The sequence below is a fragment of the Sturnus vulgaris genome, chromosome 3 (genome assembly GCF_052056855.1).
Source record: "Sturnus vulgaris isolate bStuVul1 chromosome 3, bStuVul1.hap1, whole genome shotgun sequence".
NCBI lineage: Eukaryota > Metazoa > Chordata > Aves > Passeriformes > Sturnidae > Sturnus > Sturnus vulgaris.
In genome coordinates this window covers 108,159,258-108,180,402 of record NC_142245.1, presented here as the reverse complement: position 1 = coordinate 108,180,402, position 21,145 = coordinate 108,159,258, and the positions used below count along the sequence as shown (strand labels likewise).

The window sequence follows — 21,145 nt, the reverse complement described above, 5'->3', positions numbered from 1 at the left end:
CAGTCAGTTATTGCAGATTTGCAGGGAACTGCCTTGACCTGAGATGCCTGCTATGTAACCATAGCTCAGTCATTTCTCCTGTGAGTTAATATAAGTTTGGCTGGCTTCTCCCAGCTGGACAGCTGAGTCTTGTTTTTCGGTCCATGGTGAACCTTTTTATGCACACACACACAAAGATGTCGTGTAAGAAATAGTCACACAGAAGGTGTATGACTTCTGAATAGGACTGTAAACCTACTAGTAGAAGTAATTGTTGAAGGTCCTTGTGAAAAGCATGATATATAGGCATAATTAAAAGTTGCCTGAGCCAAAATAGTTGATTTTTAATTGTCTTTGAGCACCTCAGCTGATTTGTAAACAAGTTCCATCACCTAACTCTGACCAGCCAGCTCTGAAACTAAAGAACACTTGAAATTGTGTTTCTGAAAGGCCATTTTCTAAGAGTATTTTAAAAGCTCTTAGCTCAAACTGTGACATCCTAATTCCATAGCATTGTTCTCTTCTAAAAAGGCCTTTTTTTGTCACTGCTGGCTGGTTTACACAGAGCTGGGGTCCAATCCAACTGGAAGCCTGAGAGTGGTGCTCTGGAACTAAGCATGTACCCCACAGCATTGCATTAACCTGACTCACTCAGATTTTCTAAGGTCAGTATCTTTGCCTAATGAAATTTCTTATTCAATTGCCCAACAGATTTTTTGGGTCGCACTGAAGTTCCAGTAGCAAAAATCAGAACAGAACAAGAGACCAAAGGCCCCACAACTAAACACTTACTGCTGCATGAAGTTCCAACAGGAGAAGTGTGGGTGCGCTTTGACCTGCAGCTCTTTGATCAGAAAACACTCCTCTAAGAACGCTTTTGTTTTAATTTATGAAGGACAACTGAAGCTGACAGCCTGAACGTCTTCTGGTGAAAGGTTCCTTGTCCCACGCTGGTTACTAAGCAAGAATTCCTGCTGCTTTTGTATTTCCTCTTAGTTCCTGGTTGTGCTTAGTTCCTTGCAGTGTTCCAAGTTGTTGTTGATCTATGCAAACACAAATACTGTAAATACAGTACTATAGATCAGTGCCTTTTTATTATGTTGGAATATCTTGGGTTTGGATGCCAATGTTTCCATTTTCAGGGCCATAAAAAGTATTACGTAGAAATGTGGCACCAAGCTGTTTGTATATTTTACCACTTAGTCTGACAGACAGACTGAGGAATGGTTTAAGCTCAGCACTAGAATAATTCCATTTGAAATCTTAAAAGTGATATCCACTGGAATTTTCCCATCTCAGGATGATAGTTTTAACGGTTAAATGCTGAAGAAGCCTTAGCACTTGAGAAGTCTCCAATATATTGTATATTCTTTTAAGAATCAAGTGTATTTCTTCACTTGACTTTAGTTCTGCACTGGAATCAGTAACTGCTACTTGATTTTTCTTTCTGCTTCTGTTTATCATTCTCTGCTGAGACAATGTGGTTGTGAAGAATAACTAGAAAAAAATATTTTAAATACTGTGACCCACAACAATGTGGCAAAATACTCTTCAGCTCTTTGGCTTTTTTCCTAAATATAAGTTATTTGTGTACATTTCCTTGGTCTTGCAGACCTCCATGTGAATCTTGAAGCTTTGACATTGCCAACATGTATATAGAGAGTAAAATATAAGTTTATTAATTTGTCTACAGATGTTTATTGATGCATAGTGATTTTTAAAAAGTATATTTTATTGTAAAGAGGAATGTGAAATAATTAGAAAAACTTATAGGATTTGTTCAAGGAAAGTTTATTACAAGTTTAAAGGGTTTGCTCTGGGGAACTCTCACCCCCTATATAAAACTGTAAGATGAAGTGGTTGAAAGCAAAAACTTTCTCTTGGCACCAAATCAGGGATGGTTTAAAAATAAAAAAAAAAGAACGTTTGTTTATAAATATTTGATACATTGTAACCATTTACTGCCTCCTTTAAGCTGCTTTGTTGCAGAAGCAGAGCATGCAGTTCTGAGCAGCCTGTGCCCTTGTTTTCCACGGGTGCAGAAATTCCTCCTGAAGTCTGGCAGTTTCCCACCAGTCACCATCTGTGCACCCTCCTGTTCCTGAGTCAACCTCTGTTACATTTAACAGTTTTCTGTGGTTCAGTATTTCTAATCCTAAATAAAACTCAACTCTTGGCAACTCTTGAGAGATTGTGTCTGTACAATGGGAGTTCACAGAAGAGAGAAAATTCTCTTTCCAGGCTTTGAGCCCAGAGCTGCTGAGCAGCCACACCAGCAGGGAGATGGGACTGCACTGGCACAGGAGAGGGACAGGTTTGAGGGCACTGGCAGCAGCTGCTGCTCAGCACCAATTCTCCAAAAAGCACCAGATGTTTTGTACAACACTTGCCAGCTCTTCCTGCCTTCTCAAAACACCTATGATGTATGTTAAAAGTTTGATTTACTGTTGGACACTGTCTCCAGGAGAGAAAACCAGCACAGTCTTTATTGAGCTCAGCCCAAGTTAAACCTCCTAAAATAACAGGTTTTGGCCTGTAGAGCATTAAACTGGATCTGGCAAGAAGAGGAGCAGCATCTCAGACATTTCTTTGCCTGCTGGTTAACAACATTTCAGAACTGCATGTTTAAGACATTAAGGTTTATTGCAGTTTGCCCAAAGACCCAGCTTCTTCTCACTTGGTTTTGCAGTGCATGTAACCTATTTTGTAAAGGGTACCTTTGATGGCAGTGCTTGCTACTGTGGTCAGCTGGAGGACAGGTGACATCATTGGCTCTCTCTGCCATTATGCTGATTAACGACTTCCATCCTTTAAAGAGAAGGAAAAACTGTTGCCATACTTCTGTAAAGATCAGCTGAGCTGTCAGATTATTTCCTTTTACACAGCACACACTGAGCTTGCCTGGGAACTCTCCAACCCTCCTTAGACAGGACACCTTCTGTGCTGCCACAACGGATTTGAAATGAAGAAAACAAACCTCCCCCTGCCATTGCTACTGTGCCTCAAAAACTAGGCTTAGTATAGACCCAGACTGTGTTACTGGTGAAAACCATGTTCAAACAACTCTCGGGCTTAAATGCAGTAGGAGTCAGTTTGTAAAATTCAAACGTGCTCCTCTAGAGCAGCCCCCCAGCAGCACATCAGGAACACACTCTGTTAACTTCCTGCTGGTCAAAGTGGGACTCCAAACCTCCTCACACCTTCCAGTCTGTGCACGTCTTCTGGAAGAATGGGTCGTACTCTGATGGGTCATAATCATCCAAAAACACATAGCCCTGTGGGAGAAGCAGGTACTGGGTCAGGTTTCAGAAGCTGTTGGTAGTTACAACAGTGAAAGCAGCCAGCCTGGGTGGGACAGAGCCAGGCATGGCATAACACAGCACCAGAGATGCTTGAAAAAAGAATTCCCAAATTTTCATACACTGCACCTCAGAAAGAAAGTGACTGAACTGTAACAGGAAAATTCCTCTATCCATTTTAATATATCACAGGCATAAATGCATAATAAATTATTTCATGAGGCATCCAGAAATAATTTCAGGCTAAAATGCTAACCTTAACTGGGATAGTCAAGACAATGGATTTTTTTTTAAATTGAAAATGTTTTTCTAGAGAAGGAAACCCTGAGATTGGCTCAGTTGGTCAGAGCACAGTGCTAGCAACACCATGGTCGTGGGTTTGATCCCAGAATGGGCCACCCATTTTCAGCTGGACTAGATGATCCTTCTGGGTCCCTTACAACTCAAAATATTCTGTCATTTCAGCAAAACACATATTAAAAGGAAAGAAAAAACAGGAGGGAGTGAGCCCTCACTAGCCACAGCCTTAGGCAGGTCACTGATCTGCAAGATGCCAGCTCCAAGTCTGGGTTCATGAGCTGGCTTTTCCAGCTATACATTGGAATAAAGACCTGAACCCACACCGGTCCAGGCCACAGCTCCATCTCATCAACAGTGCTGCCACAGGTGAGGGAGAAGCCTGATAGAAGGGAAGAGAGTAAAAGAAAATGGGCAAAAAGAAGGGAGGGAAGGGAAAACACATCCAGAATTAACCACATTAACCCACCACAAGTGTCTCATGTTCTGCAAAATGTATCCTATACTGCCACAGTTAATGCAACTTATCAAGTAAGTAAGTTGTCCAGTAAATATGAAGCACCTCAGCCTGCTCTTCAGACATGCTGATGGCAGACCTGACACCACAGAGCAAAGAGGAAAGCTAGAAGCTGATCACTGGTGCTCCCCTTCAGGCAGAAGGACTCATTCCAGTACATCAGCCATTGCTTCTGGAGGGCACCCAGCAAATTCCTGACCTGGCACAGCAGCTTGCAAAATAGAACTGATGCAGACCCAGATAGGTACAGTACACCCAACATAGCCTAAATCCCAGGACTTCAGCAGTAGGACTGGTTCAGTTCTACGTCATTCCATGCAGTTTAAATGTATGGGTCTGCCACATCAGGCCTTTAAAAAAGATAGTTTGGTCTCTTTAAAACAACACAGCTTCCATAATATTTTCATTTCTAGACAAGTAGCTTGTTTACAGTCTCACAACTCCAGTGAGACTCCAGTGGTTTCCACTGACAATAACTGCCTGCCCTCATGAAGTATTATTTCTGTGGCAGATTAAATAACTGCCTTTATTTTTCTTTTTTTTTCATTGCTGAGATGCAGAAAGTTTAGTTGTTGGAGCTGATAATCAAGAGTGGTGTGAAATGAAGAGCAAAAGGAAGAAAACTAACAAATATTTTCCACAGTGACTATAATTTGCAATTTTTGTGAATACTGAAACACACAGAACTACAAAATCCATGAGCTGGGTCCATTATCTGCATGCAGACTTAACAAAATTGTTTGTATCTCCATGTTCTCATATTTTTTCTTTTATGAGGCTTGATCAGTAGCACCCAAGGTCACAAAATTATTTCACTTATGCTCTGATAGTAAAGTTGCAGTACTACTGTAGCTGAACTCCTGAGACATGAGAGTGCAGCCCATACCCTGCTAACTCAGCCTTTGGTTTCAGCTGACAGAGCTCAAGGTTTTCCCACTAAATGGTCCAGCCCATGGAGGGAAACACACCTCAATAGGGTGTCTCATCATATTCAGAACCCAGCACGTGTTCACTGCACCAAGCAATGCTGCTGTTCACAGCTACTGGTGAATGTACACAGTTGTAACATCACCACTGCTGAGGTCCTTGGGAAAAATAAGTTACACACAAGGTATATCTGAACTCCAGGTTACTCAACCGACAGGAAATAACAGCTAAACCCTGATCTTGTCACAACCCTCTGTATACAACCCTCTCCATGACAGAAATGTGCTTCTCATTGATACCTTCTTTGTACAGTAGTTTAAATACTGAGATAATTGTTCTCGTCTCCTTTTCTGCATTTCTTCCTGTGACTGGCTGTCCATTCGGTCCTTCATTTTCTGCATAAATGGCTCTGAAACATCCTCAATATATTTTTTGTACAGAAGCTCTTTCTTTCTCAGATTAAGGAAGTCACTGTGCCTCAAATATCTTCCCAGCTCCTTAAGCAAGAAATGGAAAATAAAAACCATATAAGCTATTGGCTGATGACAGTAAAGATTCCACAGGTGAAGGCCTGCAGCTTGGCTGGCCCGACTGCTCACTGCTCCAAGGCATGTGTTTTCCAGCCTTTCCTTCTGCTCCTCCCTCTCTCCACCTCCCACAACTTGTCTCCAAGCTTGCCCTTTCAAGAGCTCTGGCATTCAGACCCTTAAGTTTTGAAGCTGTGGTGTAAGATTGGCAGAAAACGACTGATTTTCCCATCAGGTTATCGAGCTGAAATCTCTGCAGAGCAGGGAGATGCAAGCACCAGACTCTGCAAGACAGGCAGCAGGACATTCCCTGCAGCACTGGCAATTTGCTGGATCAGATCAGAGCAGCCCTCCTGCCCTTTGCTCACAGCACCAGTCACCAATTACACCCACAGAACAAATATTAGGTGCAAACAGGCAGTTCAAATCACCTGGGATTCACATTTAGGGTTACTACTTCAGTCCTATCCAGAGGAGATTGAAAAGATGAGAAGCTCATAACTCTAAATTAGTTTTTCAAGAATACAGGCAATTAGCATTTTCTCATGAATCACTGTTTAGGAACTAAAAATATTGACATGCAGGAAAGCACACAGCAAATGAGAAAAGAGGTACCACTTCTTACCCTCACAAAATTTTCTCTGTCCAAGATGCACTGAACAGAAGCAATAATGTTTCGGCTTTGATCAGGTGCTGCCTAATAAAACATGAAAAAAGCCCACATGAGGTTGATGCCTTGAGGAGCTGGAACAGAGGCTACACACAGAGTTAAGGGGAATAAAATGGGTATTTATTGAGAGGCCTATGAAAGGCCTACAAAAGCCACACCCTAGCAGTATGAATGCTACAGTGTGACTCCTGCCCGGATGGCTCCAAGATAGAAGCAAAGGGGGGGTTGGTCACAAAATCTTACACTTTTATAGGTCTTGACTCATTTGCATGAACCCACCCTCCACGTTTCCACGTTGTTTGTGCTTAGGGCCTGAAGTTTGGTGAAACTGTCCTTGAGTTCTTAACTAGAATAGGACTGTTTTGTCTTCATCACCCTAGCACATCAGAAAAGCACATCCAAGGAGAATAGGAAAACTTAAAACTAAAGGCATCAAGGTGAAAGAAGGACTCAGAGTAGGAGTTAGATTTACTTTTGAATTCAAAAGAATTATCAGTGTCGTGATTAAAGGCACATTATACCACAGCCCAGATGGCAAATCCTTGCAAGCTTTGCTCTGAACAGTTGGGTTAAGTAGCAACAGAAGAGAGTCGGAAGAACTGGAAAGAGAACTGGAATTCTCAGACCTCCTTGGCTGCTCCTCACCACGACCAAACATCACTTCCTCCTTGCCACTGTTTCTCACCTGTGCCAAACATGTGGTTCCTTAACTCCTGCACTCCAGACAAGGAGTACAGGCAACACAGACCAAAGTATAATTTGGTGATGGAATACATTTTATGCATAGAATGGAATATTAGCCTGATACTCCCTGTGCTTAATATTGATTTTTAATTCCAATTGACAGTGTAGTTTTCAGTCATTTCTGCCTTGGCCCTGCTGGCTAGCTCCACACTCCCAAAAGTTTATCACACTAAGATGAGCAGGACATCATACATCAGAGCAAGCAAGGAAGAGACAATAAGTATTAAAAAATCCAACAAAAACAAATGAGAAAGAGGAAAACTAAAGTTCTGGCATGTTTTAAGACCCTTTCATCCTACTATTTGAAACAGCTGGTATGTTGTATTATGGCTAATGAATAGTCACAGATCCTTCCTAAAGCCAGCACTGTAACAGCAGCACAAAGACGTGGCCATCACTCCAGCTCAGAACCACCACTGGTGAACTGGAGAAGAGTTTTCCTTCAGGATGATACATATGTGAAGAATCCTTAAGAGCCAAAGGAGTTGGGTATCCTTTGACTGAAGGAATGAAGTCTCCTCCCTGGAAAAGAGCAGGCCCAGGGGCAGCCTCATCACAGTACTACTTACAGGGCAGCTACAAAGAGGAGAGAGGATCTCACTTCACCAGAAGCCACAGCAAGAAGACAAGGGGTAAGAGGTACAAGTTGCACTAGCAGAGGTTTCATCTCAATGTAAGACAGAAATTTTTACTGTGAGTTCAGTCATTCACTGAACAACCTCCCAGGGATGTGGTGGAGTCCCCACCACTGAAGGTTTTCAAGGTGCAGTTGGACAGAAACTGGATACCCTCATCTGGTGTCCCTTTCCCATGAAAGGCTGGGCCAGATGATCTTCCAAGGTCCCTTCCAGCCTGGGCTATTCCATGAGTCTGTGATTCTAACTAGTCACAAGCTTGTTTCAGGTTTTATGGGAAACTTTTCCACACACCAAACTGCAATTCAATAAAGCTGCCTCAAAAGGATACAAGAACTCAATAAAACCCATTCAATCTGTTGCTATTTTCAAAATTATTTGTTCTCCTTCTCCATGGCAAACATCTCTGAACTTTGTAAATAACAATTTTTCATTCTTCCCTTCATAACTTCCACTTCATTCCTCCACCCACACCTTCACGCAACAGAAGCCCTTCCTTCTGTGTTAGCCAATCTTTGGCAATATTTTCCTTCCCAAAATGTCTGCTGCAATTAAAATTATGGGCTGCGCCACTCTGCTGGTGCTGAGGAGAATCTCTGGATAAATGTAAAAAAAGGAAAAGGTCTGCATAAAAAAAACAACCTGCTTTACAAAGATCAGGTTCTCATCCAGGTTCCACAAACTGGGATGGAATGGTAAAAAGTAATACAACTTCAATATCCACTTCTGAATGTGCTGTGGAGGGACAGACTGAAGCACAAAGCTCCTGCTCAGAGCTCACAGGTGAGTTCAGGCACATGGCAGGGATGGAAGTCTGGGAGCACAGACAGACCAGAAAACACTGCCAGGATTTCAGTAGGATTGGGTGGCCAGTTCCAATACAGGACCCAGTTACAGACACTGCTCTCCTGTGTTCTTCACAGTAGAACCTATGGCTGAGGAATGCTGGGGGTCACTCACCTTCCAAGGCTGTTGTCCCTTGGGTTTTCTCACAGGTCTCCCATTTGCAAATCTTTGTAGCCAGGGACCCTCTGAGCTATTCACACTACCCATGGTTGGATTAGTCTGGAAAAAACAGTAAAACCATCAAAACCATATAAAACTATTGTATTAACAGTAAAATCTAAATTTTCTTACAATTCCTACCAATCCAACAAATCTCTAAAGGACTCCCAACTGCTGATACCTGCAGCATTTTCCTGTCACCGTAACTAAAACAGAGAAATGAAGTATCAGGTTTACAGCCAGATACTGCCTCGGGTGGGACTGTCTGTCCTCATCTCCACACACCATGGACAGCACGTTTTGTTTCAAAGAACAGTGATTGACAAATTATTTGAAAATGCCTGTCAAATTTCACCTCCAGACTATTACTTCTTTCCTCTGTGCCTTTTTCAATCACATAAAAGTCCCTTTCAAGTAACTGCCACATCTCACTCCAGGGACAGCTACATTTTATTGGTTTTTAAAGTTAGTCCTACCAGATGAAGTTTATACTGAAGTGCTAACTCAGCTCCAGTCAGAAAATTCCATCTTCTCTCTCGTATGTGCATCTGGATACCTGGATTTATTTATAACAGAAACACTGGTACCACAGAGGCAAAATGCCCTTTATAGGAACCTCAATTTAAACCCCTATTTATTTCAGATTCACTGGAGACACACTGCTTCCAGGAAACAATGGATTCACAACATTACTTAGGTAAAGAATGGAACAAAAGAAAAACTTATTTCTACAGAGATAGTGACCCCAAGTCCTCAGACAGATCTTTCAGTTACTAAAAAAAAAAAAAAAAAAAAAATCTGATATTCAATTATTTTTTTGCAATATATAGTTAAAAGAATCTGCAAAGACTCTCAGGTATTCAGAGGAGATAATATTTTTTTTTTGGTAGAAGACAACACTTAAGAGTTTATTCTGTCCAATCCGGCACTTTAGTGACAATATCTGACTCCCAACTTACCTCTCTGGAGTGCAGATTAAAATTTCTTACCATCCGTTCAAGGTAAATTCTGTAATCTACATCTTTATTCGTTTAATTTTATATGCCCTGCTCTTGTACACTGACAAAAATATCTGCTGAGATATTCCTGCATCCTCACAGCAATGCTTTCCTGTCTTTTCTGACTGAAAGAGTCAAAAACCACAGGAAAGCATAGTTGGAAAGGACTTCAGGAAGTCACCTGTCCTGTTGCCTTTTTCCCAACTCGGAAATGAAACTCAAGATAATTTTAATAAGGAGGTGATATAAAAGGGGATCTTATTTGAAGGTCTTCAGAGGCAATTATGGAGAGATGTCCACAAAAGTCCCCCACAGCCAGGGGTGAGTAAATTTTTATAGGTTTTAGGAAATTAGCGTAACTGATAAAAAGCACCAATTAGGAGGACAAGTGGTGATGCAATTCCCCCCCAGGTCAAGCCCCTTCTCTGGAGATCCCTCTTCAGCACTAGTTGTACTTTATCCATGAAATGTATCTTGAAGAGTTGTTCTCATCCTTGGTTCCCAGGTAGAACCAAGACAGCAGGGAGCCTTGTACCTCCTTGTACCTCTGGAATTTGTCTTTCTGCTTAAGGAAAGGCCATGGAACAGTACTGGGGAAACTAGCTACTAATACAATAGGTGACAGAGTTACAAATACATTTGTGAAGAATACAGAGAACATATAAAAGAAAAAAAAGGCAAAACCCAAATGGCATCAGTCCTAGTGCCAGTGTGAAGAAAAGCAAACCTCACAGACCAAATTTCTGATACAAAACAAACTGGCAAACAGTGAGGGCTGAAGAGATTTGGGTACCTGATGTGCTGATAGATCTAGCATTAGAAAAATCCAACACATCTTCCTATGGGCAATATATCCCCCCTACATGCACAGGTGCCACAGGCTCCCATGCCATGCCACCATTTACAGATTTCCTTCAACTCCAAGCAGTTTTGTTCTTCTGAGACAGCAATGCTGTAAATCCCTGGACAAGCCTGAGATGAGAAAAAGATATATTTTAATATTTCTAAGCTTGTAAAGCAAGTAAAACAAATAAAACCCTGACCATTACCCTCCTTTCTATTTTTAGTAGCTAGTATTAAGACTCCAACCACCTTACAAAGAAAGACTGAGCACAAAAGCAGAGGAGGTATTTGACCTCCTCAGAGAATTGGAACCCCAGAGGAGATAAAACAGAGCAAACACAGAAAATCTGCTTCTGCAGCAATCTGCCTTCAGGAACCCACAAGTGGTAAAGACTCTAGCTGCAGATTTCAATCCCACCCCCACCAATCTTCCTAACTCAAGCTGCCACTGAATTTTAATCCTTTATTTTTCTGCTTTTTTTTTTGGAGTCTTGGAAGGGGATGCCAACCCTCCTCTCTGCAAAGGCAGGGCTCACTGATATGAGACAGCAGCTGTTTTGCAGGTCTTGAAACTACAGATTTAATCACAGGCTTAGATAGAAATAAAGGTTTTCCAGAATCTGAGTGGATAAAAGAAGCATTTAGTCAATTCAGCAGTTGCACTCTGCAGATACCAAATCCCATGAGCAGGTAGGACATTTGTTTCATTGTGCCAGATTCCTGGAAGAGTTAAAGGCCAGGCTGGATGGGGCTTTGAGCAACCAGGTCTAGGGGAAAGTGGCCCTGTCCATGGCAGGGAGTTGGAACAAGATGATCTTTAAGGTCCCTTCCAATCCAAATCATTCTGTGATGATTAAACTTGAGAATAACCATGCTTAAAAATCCTTGCTAGATAAACATGCATCCTTCTGTGCTGTCAGCAGTGTAGCTCTGCACCAGTAAGTTTTAAAGACAGGTTTCTCATTTCCTCAGTAAAGCAAGGTTCTTCCCCAAACACCCACCTGCTAAAATTCACACTCTATGTGCCCAAACACGAGGCTTTGAAGCAGTTTTGAGGAAACACATTTTAATCACTCTGTGACAAATATAAGCGCCCTCACACATGCCTCAGTCCTCTCAAAATCCCCTTTAGCCATGTAGGCTCACGTGTCACGGCACGGATGTCACCCTGCACAAGCACAGCGGCTGCCTTGGTCCCCTCTCACTGCTTCAGGTGCAAGGACAGAGAAAGGTAAGAGAACCAGTCTCCATTGCGAGCAGGGCAGCTCTGTGAACAGAACCTTTTACATTGTGAATGCTGAGCTAACAGGTAACGCGTGTATTTCTAGAGGGCCCGGGCCTGGCCCTGCACTTCCGAGGCAGCGATGATATAAAGGCCGGCGAAAGGCAAAGGCTGAGCCCCCTCTGGGCCCGGCTTCCTCCACATCCTACTCGGTCCTGAGGCGGGTCCCGCAGGTCCCAGGGAAGAGGAGGCGGGCAGCAAAGACCCACACCTATCACCCCCGAGCCGGGGTCCCTCACTGGGAACAGTGAACACAGCCCCAGGGAGCTCCAAGGGCGGCGGGACGGCGCGGCAGTAGAAGCCAAAGCCACCCCGCCCCGCTGAGGAGAAAATGGCGCCGCTGCGCGCCTTGGTGAACCTCGCAGCAGCCCTACCGCCCCTCTGTGACCTTCCGCCGAAAAAAAATAAACCCTCACCCATCACCCTCAGCCTGTCGGGATGAGGCGATGCCGCCCGCGGGGACAGGGACCCGGCTACCCGGCTACAAGGACACAGCAACCTGTAGGGACAACGTTACGGCAGCCCTGATCCAGCCCCGAACATAACGGAGGGGAGGCACGGCCGGATCCCTCCGCGCCTGTCCGCGCAGCGTCCCGCACTGCCATGGCAACCCCAACGCGCGCGCTCCCACCGGCAGGGCTCCCCACCAATCAGAGAGGGAGCGAGCGGTGAGCGAGCCAATCAGGAGCGAGGACGGCTCCGTCGAGCCGAGCTGAGCCGAGCTGGGTCGGACGGCGCCGAGCCGAGCCCGATCGAGCCCAGCCGAACCGAACCGAGCCGAGCCCAGTCGAGCCGGCGCAATCAGGCTCCCTGGTTTATTAACGAAAGTTCATTAAATCGTATTACAAGATTTCACACATTCCCCAGCAGTGCTGACCATGACACCAAATTTGAAACGGCAATCAGCCAGAGATACCATCAGATGAAGGAAATGTCAGGCTATTTTTCCCCAGCAGTGCTGCACTGACACACAGGTCTCACAATAACTGTGTGCCACGTAGACGGGGTGTTTCCTCGAGCCCTTTGTACTTTATTCTTTAAAATGTATTTTTATGATTGATTGGTCAGTGCTCCAGTCGAGAAGAGACCCTTGTGCCCAGCAGCTTTCCAGTGCCCCGGAATGGGGGTCCCACTGTGCCCAGGGTGGGTTCATTGACCTGTCCAGGGACTTGTGACAGCAGCGTGTCAGAGTCAAATCCCTTATATCAGTCTGGAAAGAAAGACCTCCTCCTGATCCCCCACGCTCTTAGTCTCTATGTTATTAATTTTGTCATTTTTATCCACTGCCATTGGCAGACAATGCCAGCCATTGAAGAACTCAGGCTGAGCAATTTAAGGAATGACACACTTTATTAACAAATACACTGGTCACAGAAGACTGTCACAGAGTCGGGGCAGAGATTGTCACTGACAGTGCACTGACTGCAAGAACAAGTTTGAAGGGATACACAGGCTCTGATCACCAGTGAAAGTTTGAGATAATCAACGTGCACAGAGTGGGGATCCTACCGAACAGATGTGCCCCCGGGAGAAAAGCCAGGATCAGCCCATCAGCCGATTCCAGAAGTTATGTGGAGCCTTTCCTAACTTGTCCCCTCTTAACTCACAGTTATACTATTTCTTTACACTTAAGTGAAGCTTGAGTGACTCTAGCCGAACATATGTTTGTTCTCGATTGGTGTAAAATTCCCTCACTTTGCTCTCAAAGATACAGGTAATAAATGAGATAGCATGTGCTCAGGGAGGGCTGGTCAGACTTTGGAGCTGGGTAACTTTGGGATGGAGCTGTGTGACATCATTGCAATGAGAGCAGAAACAGTGGGGTTCATCCGAGGAGAGCAATTTCCCTACAGTTGCTGGTTCAGGAACAGGACATCTCCTCTATCCTGTGCTTGGCAGCTGCTGTCATCTACGAAGTACCACTGAATTCCCATTCCTGCAGGGATCACAATAAAGCCTGGCCGTGGGGTCCATCCTGCTCCACCTTCTGTTTCACCCTCCTTAGCATCTGCTGCAGGGCGTGCTGCATCGGCAGCTATCATGGAATTCACTCTGTGCTTGCCAACCACATTCTCTCCTGGAAATAGCAACTGCATTTTACCCTAAAATTTCCTAATTTTACAGCTTCTGTTGGTATGTAACTGTAACTTTAGCCTTAAGATTTTTCCCCAGATGTCTCTAATTTTCTCCCATTTCCCCATTTATTCAACCCCATGACTGTAATCACTCAAGCTTCCCAATATCCAAATGGAGTTCAAGAGTGTTTCATGCATTTGTATTGCATGGATTATCTGATGTTTGTAGGGTGGCAAATAGACTAATTGCCTCATCATAATACAACCTTTAACATACAATACCTTTATCAAGGCAAAAAGCAAAAGGGTTAATATCAATAAAACAAGTCTCTCTCCCCATAAAATCAAATTGTGCTCACAGAGAGGAATCATGAAACATCTGGGGCAGCTATCAGAGTATGGAGCAGCCTCCTGCCCCAGTGCTAGTATCTCAGCAGTGTTTGGAACTGCAGCAGTTAAAGCTGCAGCATTTGCATTTAACTGTTGGTAATCAGCTATAAAACTGTAAAACATCACTATCATTGGCTTCTTTACCAGCTACAGCTGTGACTTGTAGGGCAAGTAAGTCCTTTTAGCAATGCCTCTTTGCCCCAAATCTGCCACCACCCTATCAAAGGGCATTGCTTTACATTAGTAACTTGGGAAGAATGCAGTGGTGTTGATGACTGATTATTTTTCAGAGTCTGACTTGTCTCACATTCTTCCAGATTCTGTTTGAATCCCTGGCAAACCAGAGCCTCTCACTGTGAAATTCCATAAAGTTCCATCCAAGAGTTTCCAGGTTTATTCACAAAGTAAATCAAATGCTAAAAGGTTTGTTTGGACAGTGTCCACAAGCACTTCAGCCTTAGTTAACCATATTTCCCCCAGAGGCCAGATGGAGGCTTTTGCTGTGGGACATTCATTTATTATTCCATCAATTGATGTAAATTTAATTTTATGGCAACTGAGTATCATTCTAAAAAATATTTGCTGTTTTCTTTGTATTCACTATCACTTGAGTCCCTGCACAAATTAAAAATTCAACCACAATTTTTTGAGGACCAACTTTGAGGAATATTATTTGAAGGTTTGGGGCATTTACTTGTGAGCCACTTACTGATAATACCTAGCGGGCAGGGTGGCTTGTTGCCCTCCCCAGGAACGTGGGGGGGGTTGCCATGGATTCTGTCAAATTAAATCCTGTCTTGCTGAGAAAGGCACATGCTCCTGATGCTAAATTTTTTCCTGATGTTCGTTTTTCCTCATTCCTGCTATTTTTCCTCATCACAGTTAAAGACTGAACCAGCTTATTGGATGTCATCCCTGGAGGCACCATGTAACCAGAACTTAGGTACTCCCCACTCTCACGCCTAGTGCCACAGGTTACACCATTTTTTATCGAATTTGGGTCTCTCATTAGACCTTTCATTAAATCTGGACCTTTCATTAGGCCTTTCATTAAATCTGGACAGTGGAGTGTTAAGCTGGATTCACAGTGCATGGTCCATCAGCTTCTTCACAGAGGAACTGATCCAGCCTATTCCGTGCCCATAACTCACCAGTCCTTGCACTAACTCGTACGAGGAGGTTACAGGGCTTTGCTGGCCTGGAGCCCGACCACAACTGGTGTTTGTGTTATTCAGAACACAAGCAGCTTGGACCTTGGCAGCAAATATCCAAATATCTGGGAGGCCTTGAATGAGAGGAGTTAATCAGGCTAGGTCAATGGGAGCCTGCAAAGGAGATTTCGTGCTGGGGTCTCTGTCATACATGGTCCGTGTGCAGGCTGCCTTCTGCACTGAGGCTGCCAAGTCACAGCTGCCTGTAGTCTGAGTTACCAGCGGGTCCCCTCTGTCCTGAGGCTCAGCACTGCCTGCCCAGTGTGCAGCCCAAGCAGTAAAGGAGCAATCGTGATTTCCCAGCAGGACAGTGAGGGATACTCCCTGTCCCAAATAGCCTCGTGCTTCCTCCTCATTCAACAAAATCCTGTCTCCCCCTGTGAGGGACACTCAACCTACATACTCAACTTCGGATTTTTCCTCTCATCTTGAGTACTTTTCCTGCAGTTGTACTAATTCCTCTGGCAACCAGAGGTTCCTACGTGCAGGAGTGCAAATTTCACTGTCAGTACCAGTCTTGGTCTGAACTAATGGTCTCAAGGAGACCAGGTGAGAGTCAGGATCAGAGGTCCCCACGATTTCAACATCACTACCAGCACACCAAATGTCCCCATCACAAGTCTCAAGATCCATATAATGTACCAGCTTCTGGAGCAATCTATCCAAAACAGGAGCCTGTTTCTCTCTGTGTTAACTGCAGCAAACAGAGTTTTAAGGTGATCAACCTCAGTTTTAAGGTGATCATCCTCAGTTTTAAGATGGTTGTTCTGAATCACAAGTTGAGTAACTTGTATTCCCAGTTTTTATCCTGTCTCCTTCTCAAAGGCTAAGGATGACTTTAATACCTCATTTTCTGATTTCAACACAGTATATTCTAGATCCGAAACTGGTTTGGAAACAAGGGTATCCTTAGGTTCTTTCAGTGCACAAGAAAAACATGCTCCTAAAACTGCACAAATGACATCTTTACCTCTTTCCACTTTAGATTTTTACTCATCCTTACACTGTCCAATGCGCTCCATGACTTTCACTTCATCTTTCCAAAACTTTTGAGCCTGTTCCTTCCCAGCCTGGGAAGGGGCACATTTGTGTTTTCGCAGTAGCCTATCCATGGCAATCCTACTGAATGTGCCAATTTTCTGTCAGGTAAAGATGGGGGAGGGTTTTCTCGAGCCTTTTATATTTGATCCATCTGTCAGCACCCCAGGAAAGATGAGAGCCTTGTGGCCAACCAGCCTGTCAGTGCCCCAGAATGGGACCTCACTGTACAGACCAGTGTATTGGAGAGTGGGTCAATTAACCTGCAGAGTCAAAATCCCTATTTCAATTTAGAAAGAGAGGTCCCTCCTGGATTCCCCCTGCTCTTAATCAGTATGTTATCAGTTTTGTCAAGTATGCCACCCATGCCAGAGCCCTCAAAGGATTCACAGTAACAGTATATGGAATAATACAGAAAATTGTGACAAGTTGAGGTTTGAGGATTGCCAGTGATAGTATCTGACTACAAAAACGTATTCAAAGCAACACAGGGATAATCCCTAACAAAAGCTGTCTAAAGATAATCAGTCAATATGTGAAGAATATGGTTCTTACCCAGCAGATGTGCCTGCAGGGAAGAAGACACATTCAGCCCCATGATTGACCCCAGAAGTTACAATGGAGACTTCCCCAATTTCTCCTCTTTCTTCATGTTTATGTGGAGTTTGAGTGACTCCAGTCATACAGCAAGGGCTGATTGTACCTTGGATGTGGGTAACTTTGGGATGGAAATGTGTACCAGCATTTTATCTCAGTTAACCTTGGGATGGAGATGTGCTCAGTGTTACACCCGAGGAGAGTCCTGAGACAGTAGCAGGATGTCTTCTCCTATCTCCCTTAGTTTGTTGGAAATTATGCAACTTTTTTCTAATTTAACTTTAGTCAGGGATTTGTTTTGCTCACCTTTGCCCAGGGGGAGGAGAATTGAAGTTTCTCTTCAAACGATTCTGTTCACCAGGTAAAGCCTGATGAGCTTAAAATCTACAGACTGGGAGTAGCCAGAAGATACAGAGAAGATAAATGAGCATTATCGAACATAAACCAGGTTGGAGACACCTGGTCTGGGAAAAAATTGGTAAGAGAACCAAAGAATGAGGTCCTAATTAACACTGGAGGTGAAGGAATCAATAACCAATAGGATATCAAACACTAAGAATTGTGTAATTTAAGACCAATGAACATGAATTTCTTTGGCATTTGTATGTACAAATATGTGGAAAGTCTAGTAAAGAACCATGTGTGATGGCATGATTTTCACTGTACAACCCGGGCATGTGTAAATGAAATAATTTCTACTGCACATCCTGGCCAGAATAAAGTAATGCCTTGATTCTCTAACACTGAAAAGATGTTGTTGGAGAGTTTGTTTTCCCCGTAGTTTCAGTGATAATGTGACTATAACTTTTAGCCTCAATATACTTCTCAGTTTTCTGTAATTTCCCCCCAGTCATTTTCCCACATTGTGCTAGTGCTGATCATTTAAAAATAAAATAATTTTTGGTTTGGGTCAAACCCAGCCCAGACAACACCCTCAGCTCCTTCCTTCTGCTCTGATCTGATGGTTGTAGCAAGTTTTATCTCATTTCTTAGTTTTCACTGTGGACTGTCTCCTCAGCAAGATGAAAATTTAATGCCAGGGGAAAAAAAATCCAGAAAAAATTACAACTATAAAGACATAACTGGACTTTTACGGCCTTTCTGGGAAAGAGGACCATTTTCTTGCTGGTCAGTTCTGGTGTCTTTGTTGTTGTTGTTATTTTGCTTATATGAGACCTTATATTTCTTCTGCTGAAACTCCTGAATTTCACATGGAGGAAAATGTGTTTTCCAATATAAAAGGGAAGGAGAATGAACATTTAAGTATCTATCTTTTTACAGAATAGAATGAAAATGAAACGACTTCAGGCTTTGCTGAGTGACAGCCTTTCTAGCACAAAAAGCATGTGGAAAATGCAGTTATCATCGATACAAAGACAAGTCTCTGCAGTGACCTTTGACATTAATGTGAGAGATCAAGAGCTTCCTGGGAAGTGACAGCAGAGACAGAAACTCTGTGAAGCCAGAACACAAAGCAGCAATAATGGCAGGGAACCATTCAGTGCTCCACTAAATCCACTTGTTCTCTCAGCCTCAGAGCCCTGTGCCAGGGTACAGCCCAGCTGACTGGCAAGGTGATTGCTAATTTCACATCTTTGATTTTTAGAACAAAGATGCCACTCAAGTGGCATTTTGAAGAAGTGCTTTTTAACCACTTTATGTTCAGTGATCCTGACAGTAAAGCAGATGGATGCAGGTCCATTCTCTGGCCTGCTGGAATGGGATGTGCTGTGCCCATCCCAAAGCTGTGGCTGAACTGGGATGCCTGTTGGGAACATAGATCTAGATTCAATACTAAGAGTTGATATAGAAGTATTTTCTGCCCAGTTCTGGAGAAACAAAGCAGTGGAACCACCTGTAGCTGCCAAGTTACTATCACTGATACAGCACATGAACGAAGGCCATTCTTCTATCCAATGACAGCTCTGTCTGTGCCCAGAACCACAGAATCATTTAGGCTGGAAAAGACCTGAAGATCATCAGGTCAGGCCCACCATGAAACCATGTCCCTCAGTGCCACATTTAGACGTCTTTTAAATACCTCCAGGGATGGTGACTCCACCACTGCCCTGGGTAGTCTGTTCCAGTGTTTCACAACCATTTTGGTGAAGAAATTGCTCCTAATATCCAATCTGAACCTTCACTTATGCAGTTTGATGTTATCTCACCTTGTTCTATCACTTGTAAGTTGAGAGAAGAGCACAACCCCCAGCAGACTTCACCCTCCTGTCAGCTGTACAGAGAGAGGTGCTCTCCCCCGAGTCCCCTTTTCTCCAGGCTGAGCCCCTCCAACTCCTTCAGCTGCTCCTCATCATCCTTGTGCTCCAGACCCTTCCCCAGCTCCATTCCCTTCCCTGGACACGCTCCAGCCCCTCAATGTCCTTCCTGAACTGAGGGCCCAGAACTGGACACAGCCCCCGAGGTGACCTCACCATGCCCAGCCCAGGGGACAGTCACTGCCCTGGCCCTGCTGCCACACCATGGCTGGCACAGCCCAGGTGCCTTTGGCCTCTCGTCCACCTGGGCACACCTGAGCCATGTTCAGCTGCTGTCACCAGCACTCCCAGGTCCTTTTTCACTGGGCAGCTTTCCAGCCACTCTGCCCCCAGCCTGTGGCACTGCAGGGGTTGTTGTGACTCAAAGGCAGGACCCAGCACTTGGCTTTGTTGAACCTCAAACAACTGACCTTGGCCCATGGATCCAGCCTGTCCAGATCCCTCTGCAGAGCCTTCCCACTCTCCAGCAGAGCAACACTCCAGCCCAAATTGGTGCTGTCTGGGAACCTACTGAGGGTGGACTCAGTCTCCTCATCCAAACCATCAATAAAGACATTAAACAGAGCTGACCCCAATACTGAGCCTTGGGAAATGAGATTTATTAAATCTAACAGCAAGGCCTTCCCCTATAAGCTGACTTCAGAGCTGGAGCAGGTCCAAAAGGTGCCATTGTGTTATTTAACCCCAAGTCTGCCTGGCTGGCTCAGTAATAAATTCAGAACCCATAACATATTTGATCTGAGCTCTCTTTTTTTCTGCTATGGGAGGAAGGCAGAAAGTATAAAGCTGAAAGATTGCAAAAAATGCCAACACTTTCAAAAATCCTGTAACAATATCCACATATTATTTGTTCTTGCAAAGTCACATTGTTCATAACTGGCCACTGTTACTAGCAAAGACTGATGCTAAGTTTTTCCAGGGCCAGATTTGCAGCAGTTATTCTTTGGAGTTTACTCTTGCTGTCCTGGAGGATTTCTTTGTGGGAAAAAAGAAGGTAACTTTTCTTTGCATGTTACAAGATATTTTTGAAAATTATTTAAAGTGCTGTTCAGTGTTTACTCTTCAGAGCAGATAACATTTCACAAATATAGGTATTTTTTATTTTCAGATAGAAAGAGCACTGTCACCACTTGAGTGCAGTACAGTGTAAGGGGGATTTGAACTTGAAAAAAAGCATCTCCATTCCAGCAATTCTGTATATGACTTTTATAATTGTTGATTTTTTTTAAATTTATGCCCTTGTGTTATTATAGCAGACTAGAGAAAAAGGTAGCTGAATCAACAGAAAACCTGGACTTCATCAACCTCAAGAGTGCTCATCAGGAAATAAAGTATAGAAGTTCGAAACTTTAAACAAGAAACTGCTGCTTTACAACATTCCAGCTGCTGAGCTCCCTTCTGTTTTTTCAAGAACACCTGTGGGCTTGCTGCTCATAAAAAGGACTATTCTATGTATCTGCCCTCTAAATTTCTTAACTGAATTGAAAGTGATATCTTCAATATTTGGTTTAAGATACTCTGCCTTATCTTTCTGATGCTGTGTTTTAGCCTGTTTCTATTAATCTCACTAAGCAAAGTAAGTTATCTAATAGCATTACAGCTATGCAGGGGGCCACAGACCCAAGGGACAAAGGAAATTGCTACATTAACACATTTTCAGACAGTCCCGTACATCCTTAAATAATAAAATCTATTTTTATCATGTGAATTTGCATTGTCTGAGTGCAACAGAAAGTTATTTTAAACTGCAGTGGATTGCAAAGTTCTCCAGGGACAGTGGAGGAGGGACAACATCAGTACCAGCACTGAATCAGGCTGTGTGTACTATAGACCAG

General features: G+C 43.6%; 2 protein-coding genes across 8 annotated transcripts in view; one reads left to right on the top strand and one right to left on the bottom strand.

Moving 5' to 3' along the window:
- The window catches only part of ITSN2 (intersectin 2), an 80,170-nt gene extending 78,011 nt beyond the window's left edge, over positions 1-2,159 (top strand). For all 5 annotated transcript variants that reach the window (XM_088162480.1, XM_014872961.2, XM_088162481.1 and 2 more), the window contains one exon: positions 691-2,159. In XM_088162480.1, coding sequence (XP_088018606.1) covers positions 691-848 — 158 coding nt within the window. In that variant the 3' untranslated portion in view covers positions 849-2,159. The remainder of the gene's footprint in view (positions 1-690) is intronic.
- On the bottom strand, positions 1,102-12,297 carry FAM228B (family with sequence similarity 228 member B). Of its 3 annotated transcripts, none has more exons than XM_088162483.1 (6): positions 12,223-12,297; positions 8,556-8,660; positions 6,172-6,243; positions 5,319-5,516; positions 3,180-3,254; positions 1,102-2,787 (listed from the first exon to the last, which is right to left on the bottom strand). In XM_088162483.1, the coding sequence occupies exons 2-6, from the start codon at positions 8,646-8,648 to the stop codon at positions 2,773-2,775; spliced, it is 453 nt and encodes a 150-aa protein (XP_088018609.1). In that variant the 5' UTR covers positions 8,649-8,660; positions 12,223-12,297; the 3' UTR covers positions 1,102-2,772. The 3 variants fall into 3 exon arrangements, with proteins under 3 accessions (XP_088018609.1, XP_088018610.1, XP_088018608.1); XM_088162484.1 differs by having other exon boundaries at positions 3,132-3,254; positions 12,140-12,288; XM_088162482.1 differs by having other exon boundaries at positions 12,140-12,288.
- Positions 12,298-21,145: the final 8,848 nt, after the last annotated feature.

Bases quoted from the DNA above. Each gene is read 5' to 3' on its own strand.
- FAM228B (XM_088162483.1), bottom strand. From the start codon at position 8,648: ATGGGTAGTGTGAATAGCTCAGAGGGTCCCTGGCTACAAAGATTTGCA. The intron at 6,244-8,555 runs GTGAGTGACCCC...ATGTTTTATTAG, and splicing joins AGGGACAACAGCCTTGGAAG to GCAGCACCTGATCAAAGCCG. The intron at 3,255-5,318 runs GTATCAATGAGA...CTTCTCCCACAG, and splicing joins TAAACTACTGTACAAAGAAG to GGCTATGTGTTTTTGGATGA.